The sequence below is a fragment of the Ostrea edulis genome, chromosome 5 (assembly GCF_947568905.1).
Source record: "Ostrea edulis chromosome 5, xbOstEdul1.1, whole genome shotgun sequence".
In the NCBI taxonomy this organism is placed as follows: domain Eukaryota; kingdom Metazoa; phylum Mollusca; class Bivalvia; order Ostreida; family Ostreidae; genus Ostrea; species Ostrea edulis.
Window position 1 is genome coordinate 50802162 of NC_079168.1, and position 12290 is coordinate 50814451.

Sequence of the window (12290 nt, forward strand, 5' to 3'; positions counted from 1 at the left end):
TAGTTTCTCTCACCAAAAAGCTTGAATTAACCGTTTTTAAAATAACGCGTAGGAATATCGTAACAATGAGAACAACAACACAACTGGTTGTGCATTCAGGTAAGGTACTGTTACTGTGCAGAATTAAATGGATTATACGCCAAATTAAAGGTGCAACGGTTAAAAGCTGAATTAGATACATGTATAAAGAAAGAGAATAAGTGGTGACTGGATGTATGCGCCATTGCGTTCGAGGAAAGGTTGAACACTGGTTGTGTCGTAGGAACGTTGGAATGCGTCTTGGCTCCATTTCAACAGCAAGGGAAAAGCTCAACACCTCTTCATCTAAATTGCCCGCGTTGACTGAGTCCCATATAACGCATTCACTAATATCTCGCAGATCAAAGTCGCTACTTGCTCCCGCTCTGTCATGTTATCGAACTCGTAAAGCAGACGATAGATACCGGGAACTCGTACTTCTACCAGTCAGTGTCCTACGTCATCAAGTTGACTATTCTGCCACGTCATCACTAGGCCTATGTGTGTTGTTTCTTGAAATTAATTTGTATTTTATTCATATCTTTAGTTGTATTTATTTTTGGCAGCATCAAACGAATACATTTCGTTTACAATGACTGTGTGGGAATTCTCGTTCTATAAATAGCGCTAAAATTAGAACGGGGAAGACGCATTCCAGAGAAAAGTAGTCCCGCGTGCCTAGTGCAGATGAACTCCGAACGAAGTTTTTTTGACTAAGAAATCAAACGAATTTTTCATCGTTTGAATTTTTCATCCAATCAGCATCGTTGTTAAGTCATCATGTTAAAAGTTATTAAATGATATGAATATCTGTGGCACTTGTTACTTGGTATATGTATTTATGTGTATTTTTCGTTTTCGTCCAGTTATTTATTTGTTCCTTTCTTTCTTGTTTGACATACATGTATTTTAAATTCAGAATTTCGCAAATTCTGTGGTCGTGATAACAATCTAGTTTGCCAATACAACCTATGCTGTCTGACCTGTTTCATACCGATTGTTTGGCCGTTCTTGGCACACTGATTTTGACTGCAAATAACTAGGTTTACCTGATCAAGATATAGAGCTTACGGTGGGTGTAACCGATCGACAGGGGATACTTACTCCTCCTAGGCACCTGATTCCACCTCTGGTATATCCAGGGGTCCGTGTTTACCCAACTCTTTATTTTGTATTGCTTATAGGAGTTATGAGATTGATCAGTGTTCGTTATCTTCACCTTTCATTTTTAAAAGTGAACGCAAATTGTATATTCCCTGTATACAAACGCAATCAAGTGGAACTCGTATATGTAGCAGACCTCTAGCATTTCAATTGACCGCGATTCACTCGCAACTCTCTCATCAATCCGGAACAGGCGAGGTCGTTCCAGATATAATTCAACTTCCGTGATGGGTAGTGGAATTTTAAACATCTGAGTAAAAAGAATAATAGAAATGTGGCACATTTCGGTAGTAGATGGTTATGAATGATATTGTTGGATTTTTTTTTAATTGAACACGTCTTACTTTTCGACAGATAATCGGTGGTTTTTTATTGATGTACTTCTCGTGAGGAACGGAAGAGGACTAGGTACATGTAACTGCAAGCCTTGTTTCCTTTTAGTAAACGGTGGGTGAAGTCAATTTTCAAATTTTTATGAAATAAATTTTTAACAGCTTAGTAGTATATAATACCCAAAATAGAATACAAAAAACTAAAAAAAAAAATCCACATCATGATTGGAGAAAAATTATCAAGATCATAGTTCGAATTTCCTCAATAGCTCTATAGTCTTTATTTACATTATCCATGACCCGAGCGCCTATGGTTTCGGCTCAAAGATACTTATATATATATATATATATATATATATATATATACATTTTTTTGGTGAAGAATGAATCGCCTGCTGTGTTACATCTAACACCATCATTTATTGAATGGGTATTCCATAGAATTTGAGGACAATATAGCTTGTTTTCATAGAATCCTAAAATCGGTCTCAATAACTCTCGATTGTTGTACGTTCCTAATGCGCATACTTCAGGCATCAATGGTATATCAAATGCACGGGTTCTAGATATTTGATTGCGTTGTCTTTAAATGTAACTTATTTTTGAGAAATGCCGCGTCTGAATGATGCTCAACGCAACTGAACACCTCGAAGCGGGTGTGTCATAATTTGCAGTTGCAGGAGATTTCAATAATGTGGAAAGCACCATATATCGCCTTTAGGGCAGATATCAACAGCTTGGATCAACAAAAGATCGTCATAGAACATGTAGACCACGCGTAACGTCAGCAGAACAGGATCGATATGTGTCAACTTTTGTCAACGATTCACAACAGCGTCATTTACAGCATCTTTCATTCCCGGGATTCGCAGAATATCACACTGTTCGCAATCGACTATGGAATACTGGGATTAGAACGCGCAGAACTATTTGTGGCATTGTTTCGCAAAAATAGCCGGAACCGATTAATCGGATAATTTGGAAAAATTAGTAAATACGCATTTTGGTTCTCGAAAAGCTTTTTATCATAGTTAAAAAGAGTATTCTTGTTGCTATCAATAGGAAAACATGTCTGATTAAAACTGAAACATCAAGAAGCTTTCCGAGAACCAAAATGCGTATGTACTGATTTTTTCCAAATTTTTCGACTTCGGATTTTCGATATTTTCTACAGCCAAAACTCATAATTCAAACTACGGACAAAGAGCGTGTGAAAATGGATTAACATCGAGTAAATGTTGCTTTCCTTGTGACAGGTGAGTGCATTATCGTTAAAGTTATGGAAATAACTTGTCTATTACGTAAATCCAGGCATATTTGAGTAGAAAACGTCAATCGAAGCGTAAACAGTTACTGGTTCCGGCATTTACACATTTTCCAGAATCAAAACATGAAGAGTGGCTATAGGATATGCCTTTCCACTTCTCTGATGAGAATATTCTTGTCATGTGTGTAGCCCAGGATTAATCACAAATTCAATCCTTAAGGTTCGACGAACAACTTGAAATTAAAGTAGCTGATTTGCTTAAGCAAGTTTTTATAACTTTAAGTAGCTGGTTAGTAGTAGCTATTTGTTCTCACTTTAAGTAGCTGGTTATTAATAGCTAGGTTTTCTCACTTAAAGTAACTGGTTACCAGTAGCTAGGTTTTCTCACTTTAAGTAGCTGGCTACTAGTAGCTAGTTGTTCTCACTTAAAGTAGCTGGTCACCAGTACTCAGTAGCTAGGTGTTCTCACTTTAAGTAGCTGGTTACTAGTAGTTAGGTGTTCTCACTTTAAGTAGCTGGTTACTAGTACTTAGGTTTTCTCACTTTAAGTAGTTGGTTACCAGTAGCTAAGTTTTGTCACTTTAAGTAGCTGGTTACCAGTAGCTAGCTGTTCTCACTTTAAGTAGCTTTTTAGTAGGAAACTTTTCCAGTTTCAAATAGCTAGCTACTATTAGCTAAAGTTTCTTTTTTTTTAAAGTAGCCAGTTACTAGTAGATGGTTACTAATGCTTAACTTTACCGACTTTTCTATTACGGCATATCTTGCACTATAATTGTAAAATGAAAAAGAGGGGTGGGGGCTTCTGTTACGAGCTAGAGTAACAATTGGTTGAATTATAGCTACATCAAACCCGATTTCAAGATAAAGGTACTCGGTTTCGATGCTTTGAATTATTTAATAAATATAACAAAAACCTCACGTCTCTATCCATTTTCAACTACGTATTGCAGTTTACCTGTATATATAGATGGACGACCTCGTATCGCTTCGTTGGTGATTTAAATTATTCAATTATATGATAAAAAAAATTACTGTTTTAGGCCAATGCAATGCTTCACATGTAGCTACCTGAGAAGTACAATATTCATAATACCTTTCACATGTAACTACCTGAGAAGTACAATATTCATATTACCCTTCACATGTAGCTACCTGAGAAGTACAATATTCATATTACCCTTCACATGTAGCTACCTGAGAAGTACAATATTCATATTACCTTTCACATGTAACTACCTGAGAAGTACAATATTCATATTCCCTTCACATGTAGCTACCAGAGAAGTACAATATTCATATTACCTTTCACATGTAGCTACCTGAGAAGTACAATATTCATATTACCCTTCACATGTAGCTACCTGAGAAGTACAATATTCATATTCCCCTTCACATGTAGCTTCGGGCTTGGTGAATATTATGTTTCTCAGTTACATCATATCAACCTAAAGAAACAGGTCAATAACTGTATAGTATTCCTTGCACAAATCCCTTACGAGATGGCGTTTTTATGTGAATTACCACATGCCCCAGTCGATTGATTACCTCATCTACCCCTACATTAAGACAGTTTTTCCTTTTAAAAATACCTTTTTATGAAAGAAAACTATAATTCAAATCCGTTTTTGCAATAAGACATTAGTCTTTATTTGACATGATTAGTGGACACCTTCATGGCGGTATGGTGTCTGTCTGTGGTCATCTGTCTCAATAGCACTCACATCCCTTCCCGTGCGTCTGTGGTACGAGACAAAAACGAAATTAATTCAATCCATTAGAATGAAAATAAAAACTCATTGTGGAGATGACTTATTTGTCACGTGATAGTCGTTATTAAGGTGCATAGGCATCAGGGACTCCCAATATCAAACACTAATACATGTATATATCTAATATACTCATACATGACCAAACATCTAAAGCGTCAGTGACTTTGAACTCGGGTGAGTTAACATGGAGGCAAATTAAAGAATTTTAAGAAGAAAGCTGGTTAAGGGGGTACCTCCGCTCTGTAATCGTGAACCAGGGTAGAATTTCACCCACGGAAAACTAACTTTGGGGTAGGATTTCCGTAAGAGAAATTCTAGAGCCGGTTTTCCGTGTAAGGAGGAACCTACTCTAGAATCAGTGAATGAGGAGGACTTTAATCTATAACCAGTGTCCTGTCTCTACAGCTAATTTGTCTGTAAAACAACTAACATTGCTAGCTTGTCTGTAAAATACCTAACACTGCTATCTTGTGTGTAAAAAAAAAACCTAACACTGCTGACTTCTCTGTAAAACAAAAAATACTGCTAACTTGTCTGTAAAACAGCTACCACTGCTAATTTGTCTGTAAAACAGCTACCACTGCTAACGTGTCTGTACAACAACTAACGCTGCTAACTTGTCTGTAAAACAATAAATACCTCTAACTTGTCTGTAAAACAGCAAATACTTTTAACTTGTCTGTAAAACAACTAACACTGCAAAACTTGTCTGTAAAACAACTAACACTGCTAACTTGTCTATAAAACAACTAACACTGTTAACTTGTCTGTAAAACAACAAATACTGCTAACTTGTCTGAAAGTGGCCCCCTTTTTTAAAATCCGAAATTGAATTACATTGCGCAAATGAAAGAAGTAGCTTTTTCATAATGTTAATTCTTAAAAATCAAATGGTGTGCTTACTTTTACAGGAGTACTTCACCCGTATGTACTTGTATCCTTTGCCTCTCTTGGGTTTGTTAGACCACAGAGTGCACCGCCTTTTCCCGTTACATAATGATTTTACTTTCCGTGTGACGTTCTTATGGATCCCACGTATTCTCCTAGAGCGACCACGTCTTCTGCTAGAGCGCCCGCGTCTTCTGCTAAAGCGCCCACGTCTTCTGCTAAAGCGCCCACGTCTTCTGCTAGAGCGCCCGCGTCTTCTTCTAAAGCGCCCACGTCTTCTGCTAAAGCGCCCACGTCTTCTGCTAAAACGCCCACGTCTTCTGCTAGAACGCCCACGTCTTGCAGACATCCAACGTCTTCTATTGCGCCTACGTCTTACACGAAACCTATGTCTTCTGATACCACGTCTTCTTGTATATCTCGATGGTTGAACATACTTAGCCGATTTTACAGCAATGACTCTATGTCTACCACATTTCATCTTTATCACGTTACGTCGTCTTCTCAAAGCTTTTTTGATCACATGGACACGTACACGTTGTATTCCTGTCAAAATATTGGATGGAAATATTTAGTCACTTACACTTCTAATTTGTCTGTAAAACAACTAACACAGCTAACTTGTCTGTAAACCAACTAACACTGTTAACTTGTCTGTAAAACAACTAACACTGTTAACTTGTCTGTAAAACAACTAACACTGCTATCTTGTCTGTAAAACAACTAACACTGCTAAATTGTCTGTAAAACAACAAACACTTCTAATTTGTCTGTAAAACAGCTAACACCGCTAACTTGTTTGTAAAACAACTAACACTGTTAACTTGTTTGTAAAACAACTAACACTGTTAACTTGTCCGTAAAACAACTAACACTGCTAACTTGTCTGTAAAACAACTAACACTGTTAACTTGTCTGTAAAACAATATACACTGCTAACTTGTCTGTAAAACAACTAACGCTGCTAACTTGTCTGTAAAACAATAAATACCTCTAACTTGTCTGTAAAACAACTAACACTGCTAACTTGTCTGTAAAACAACTAACACTGTTAACTTGTCTGTAAAACAACTAACACTGCTATCTTGTCTGTAAAACAACTAACACTGCTAACTTGCCTGTAAAACAACTAACACTGCTAACTTGTCTGTAAAACAACTAACACTGTTAACTTGTCTGTAAAACAATTAACACTGCTAACTTGTCTGTAAAACAACTAACACTGTTAACTTGTCTGTAAAACAATATATACTGCTAACTTGTCTGTAAAACAGCTAACACTGCTAGCTTGTCTGTAAAACAGCCAACATTGTTAATTGTCTGTAAAACAACAAATACTGCTAACTTGTCTGTAAAACAATTAACACTGCAAACTTGTCTGTAAAACAACTAACACTGCTATATGTAATTTGTCTGTAAAACAAAAAATACTGCTAACTTGTCTGTAAAACAACAAATACTGCTAACTTGTCTGTAAAACAACTAACACTGTTAACTTGTCTGTAAAACAACAAACACTGCTAACTTGTCTGTAAAACACGAAATACTGCTAACTTGTCTGTAAAACAACTAACACTGCTAACTTATCTGTAAAACAACTAACACTGCTAACTTGTCTGTAAAACAACAGATAATGCTAACTTGTCTGTAAAACAAATAACACTGCTAACTTGTATTCAAATTAACTAACACTGCTAACTTGTCTGAAAGCGGCCCCCTTTTTTTAAAATTCTGAAATTGAATTACATTGCGCAAATGAAAGAAGTAGCTTTTTCATGATGTTAATTCTTAAAAATCAAACGGAGTGCTTACTTCTACAGGAGTATTTCACCCGTATGTACTTGTATCCTTTGCCTCTCTTGGGTTTGTTAGACCACAGAGTGCACCGCCTTTTCCCGTTACATAATGATTTTACTTTCCGTGTGACGTTCTTATGGATCCCACGTCTTCTGCTAGAACGCCCACGTCTTGCAGACATCCAACGTCTTCTATAGCGCCTACGTCTTCCGTGGAACTTACGTCTTCTTGTATATCTCGATGGTTGAACATACTTAGCAGATCTTACAACAATGATCCTATGTCTACCACATTTCATCCTTATCACGTTACGTCGTCTTCTCAAAGCCTTTTTTATCACATGGACACGTACACGTTGTATTCCTGTCAAAATATTGATTAGGAATATGTAGTCACTTACAATCAATAAAACATGATGGGATTTACAACATCTTACATCTAAAACGGACAAAATGAAACCAAATAAAAGAGGTATTATGCGTTTGGAAGCATTTTTCGATTATCTATTTTTGAAGTCTTCCAGAAATAAACTAAAAAAAAACACAAAAACCTGAAAGCCTGAAGATAGCTCACTACATTTAGACATTTTGTGACACTACATGTACGTCACAAGATGGCGACTCCAATGTTTTGTGAAATTTCTTAGCGACTGTTCGTTTGTGAATATCTACGTTGTTCAGTGGAAAAGATATCAGGTTACTGATTCGTTGATTCCATGTTCAAATCCGCCAGCGTTTATTGAAATAATTTTTGAAAATCGTGTTTTTTCTCTCCAAAATTTGATATTTTTGCCTTTTTATACGCCCGTATAAAAATGCGGGAGTATGAATTAATCTTTCAGTCTTTGTTTAACTGCATTTGTAATCCACTTCACATTGAGGATACTCTGTTAATTCCAAACATTAAAAAAATCCACAAGAATAAAAAATGTTTTGAATACACTCAATCCATGGGTTCTTGAAAGTCTCATTACTATATTTAGTCAGTAAATAAAATACATGTATACACAATTTTGTTTTCTGGACCTGAGAACAATTTAGCTCAGTATGAAACCATTCTAAAAATAAACATTGACAATAAAAGGAATCGACCTATCTCACCATAAACCATATATAAAGGAGTAAAACTTTTTAAATCTAAAATAAATTTCTTTGTGGTTTACGGTTTATGTATGCGTATACTAGTTTAATCATCCATTTTTAATTAAATTTAATCTATTCTTTGTCGCAAAGATGAAACAGGTTGTCCATGATATTTCAATATTTTAAAGTAATTTTTAAGTATACTATTCATTTAGATAATTTGAAAACAATAATTGTAACTACATTAAACTTTATTCCTGATTCCAACTCTTCATTTTACAGGTCGGAGAATGTGGCTCTGCTGTCTGCTATAGCAAAAAGTTCTAAAATATCTCCCAGTCATCAAACAATTCTAATCTTACACGTTTTCTATGGTAGTTACACGGGATGGGGTTGATAAGGTATGTTTTCAAACGTTTACGAAATTGGTATCATAAACATTCTTTTCTAGTGCTTGATCTAAAATCTGATCTTAAAACAGTTTTACCATCAATTACTAAATGTACTTGTATATGTATTTCTAACATAAATAGTGAGTTTAGATATGTGTGGTTACCTGATAGTTCTTAAACTGAAGATTATGGAAACCCTATACATAAGTCCATTTAGTAAGCAGATATACTATATATATACGAGTAGTATGTACCTTTCGATGGTGGCAAAGCTATGTATGAAATGATATATTTGTTTATGTAAGTGAAAGGTGAAGATAACGAACAGTGATCAATCTCATAACTCCTATAAGCAATACAAAATAAATAGTTGGGCAAACACGGACCCCTGGACACATCAGAGCAAGCATCCCTTGTCGACCGGTCACAGCCGCTGTGAGCCCTATATCCTGATCAAGTGTTTCACTTTATTTTATTCTTCGTGTCTGATAATGATTTATGTTCTTATATCTACATATGTATATAGATAATTTGAGAACACAGGTGTTCAAACTAGAAACTTTATATTTAAGTTGATTCATTGAGAAACATCGAACAGGTGTTTACACATGTAATTACCAAATAGATGCAATTAGATACATGTACATTGAATTTAATAATTGGATTAAAAAGTATACTGTATTAATTTTGCGCTTTCAGGCACAGTTAATATACATATATATTCTTGTAAACCCAACAAAATGGACTGATTGTGGCGTGTAACTGACCCAATAATTCATCAACACATGAAACATTGTAAATCAACGTCCATCTGAACTATGAAAGGAGTGCTATTATTGGATCATACAGACGTTTACTGATTGATTAATAATTATTAAAAGTCACTTTCGATAATTTTTCACTCATTCACCATTGCCAGTGAAGTGCTGCAAAATTTAGGCCTATGCTCGGCGCTTAAGACCTCTGAGCAGGGAGAGTTAACGAGCCACACCTACTGTGACACGGGACCTCAGTTTTTTGCGGTCTCATCCGAAGGACCGTCCCATTTAGTCGCCTCTTGTGCCAATGACATAGTACTATTTAATAGTAAATTCGAATCCAAGCGATAAAATTGCCTGTGGATGAGACGCTAAAAACCGAAGTCGAATGTTGCAGCAGGCGTTGGCACGAGATGGAACCCTCATCGCTACGGCACTGAGCGCTAAGCATATGTCAACATTTGTGGCTCTTCACCTACACCTTGTGACGTCTCAATGTGTGTGAAATGTTTTCGATGGGACGTATAACAAATAAACAATCAATAAACTTTTCTTAATTGTAATTGTCCATTTTATAAGACTATTCAAACTGTTTGAAAATAACGGACAGTTTTGCTTAAGAATGGGTAGTTTCTAATTTATGTTGGACAGCGTTCTCAAAGACTGAATACACAGAACAGGTTTAATGGTTTGAGTTAAATAGTTTTAGGTCACTTGTCTCAGACGAATGTCACTGTTCACTCTTCCTTGGAACCTTAGAAGTGGAACTAAATCTTCCAAATAAAAAAATAGATATATTGCTAAACGGTTTTTACAAACCATCTATTTTGTGATCTTCTAATGGTAAAACTGGGTACATAGCTATTATGAACAAGGATGCCTCTACGGAAATTGTTAAATTCATGGCCCCTTAGTCATGGATTAGGTCTCAAAGGAAGAGTCGAAATAGTTAAAATTCCAATTTTGTGACTCGCTGTAATGCAGCATTATATTACTTGAAAACAAATGTATGGCTTAATCAAAATGTTAAACTGCCTAAAGAACAAAGAAAAAACCACCGGCCATGGGATAAAGTGGTGAAATCATGTTGAAAGTTTTTTTTTTAAAAACTCGTTACTGATGATCTATAAATGAACTTGGTCGTTTTATTTAAAGGAAAATGTACATTATGAAATTTGGTTCACGTTATTGGAATCGGAGAATAGCATACTGAAATACAAAACAAACCAGCTTAGAATAAAACCAACAGATTCCGTTGCAAAACCAACGACCACCAATGCAAACAAACGGTCATTAACTGAATTAACGCTAAATGGCGCGCGAGTAATCATTATATGTGTACATATTTTGAAACGCAAAATTGCCAATCATGTCAGACTCTCAGAACGCCAACAGATCATAAGCTGCAAAACTTTGACCCTTGATCTAGAAAATTGGTTCATGGCCACTGCACATCCTCCACCCATGGACACTAGATGTGGGTGAGGTTTGAGTCTGACTGGGCCAATGGTAGAGAAAATATGCTCCAGTTAAAAGACCTTATACCTAAAGGTTTATCTACAGTGATCTTTGATCTAGGAAATTGGATCAAGATCAGTACACACCCTCTATCCATGGGCAATCTATTGGTAAAGCTTTGGCCAGACTTGATATAGGGAAAGGAATATTGTTCAAGACAAATGAAATCGGACGGACGGTCCGAGGGACGGACAGTTTAATCATTGTAGGGCTCTCGCAGAGCAAGGCCCTTATTATTACTCAAATCCACAAAACGTCTAATCTCAGATCCGGAAGTGATGTCATCATCAAATATTAAGGTTCAAATAATCATCTATCATTTTTGAAAACATCAAGAGAATCGACCGAGCCCTGCAAAATGTGTTGTTTGCAAAGTGCGTTAATATGGTCGATATCAACGCACTTTGAAAAAAAAGGAGTTTTTTTTCAAAGTGCGTTGACTTGGTCCCAAATCTAATGCACTTTGAAAAAAAATTAAAGTGCGTAATTTTTCAAAGTGCGTTGTAACAGAGCATATATTACGTCATTTTTGTCATTTGGATGTCAACAGTGTCATACTTACGTTTTCTACAAGAATAGGTCACTGCTAAGTATTTGTATGTTCCACGACAAGGATCTCCGAATACCGAGTTACTGGCGTGCAGAGTGCAGAAACGTTTTCCATTGCAGTGCCTTTTGGTGATATGTTTGGAGTGTTTGGCCTTGCACCTTGTAGAAAATCGTCCTTTCAGGGATTTTGAACAGGTGTTTTTACTGCGACGACCGTACATTGCATAGTGCACTGTAATCTTTTCACCTCTCCCACACCTCAGTCTCCTCCTGTTGTGTTCGCATATTGTGGTCCTGTACAGCTTTACATGTTCTATGTAAAAAAAAAAAAAAAAAAAGAGACTGATCCTTGTAAACAAATCTTTTTGTGTATATACACTTGTTCATTTTGATGAAATCTGTATTGGTCATTTTGAAGTTGGAAAGGTAATAACAAAGCATTACATTCGTATGATTTGTTTTATATTGTCTGATAAAATACGGCTTTCACAAGCCCCACCCCTAGAAACTTACAGACCGTGCAAAACGTGCATACTATTCCTCTTGATGGACGTATTTGGAAATTCAAGCAATTATTTTAAGATTCAACAAATGTAGATTTCAATAGTGAAGGTCCGGCAAATTAATTGCAAACTAATGTGATTTTAAAACCACCAAGCAGAGCAAACCCCTATTCATTCGTAGCCCTTAATACAATGTCAATACGCTCGTTATTATCCCCCCCCCCAACATATAATAATAACAGATACTATTAGA

At 36.1% G+C, this 12290-nt stretch overlaps 1 protein-coding gene across 1 annotated transcript; it reads right to left on the reverse strand.

Moving 5' to 3' along the window:
* Positions 1 to 4401: 4401 nt before the first annotated feature.
* Positions 4402 to 11755, reverse strand: LOC125649490 (serine/arginine repetitive matrix protein 2-like). Its single transcript, XM_056164729.1, has 4 exons — positions 11548 to 11755; positions 7251 to 7598; positions 5454 to 5984; positions 4402 to 4518 (listed from the first exon to the last, which is right to left on the reverse strand). Exons 1-4 carry the CDS (start codon positions 11753 to 11755, stop codon positions 4499 to 4501), a joined length of 1107 nt encoding a protein of 368 aa, XP_056020704.1. The 3' UTR covers positions 4402 to 4498.
* Between the last annotated feature and the right edge of the window lie 535 nt (positions 11756 to 12290).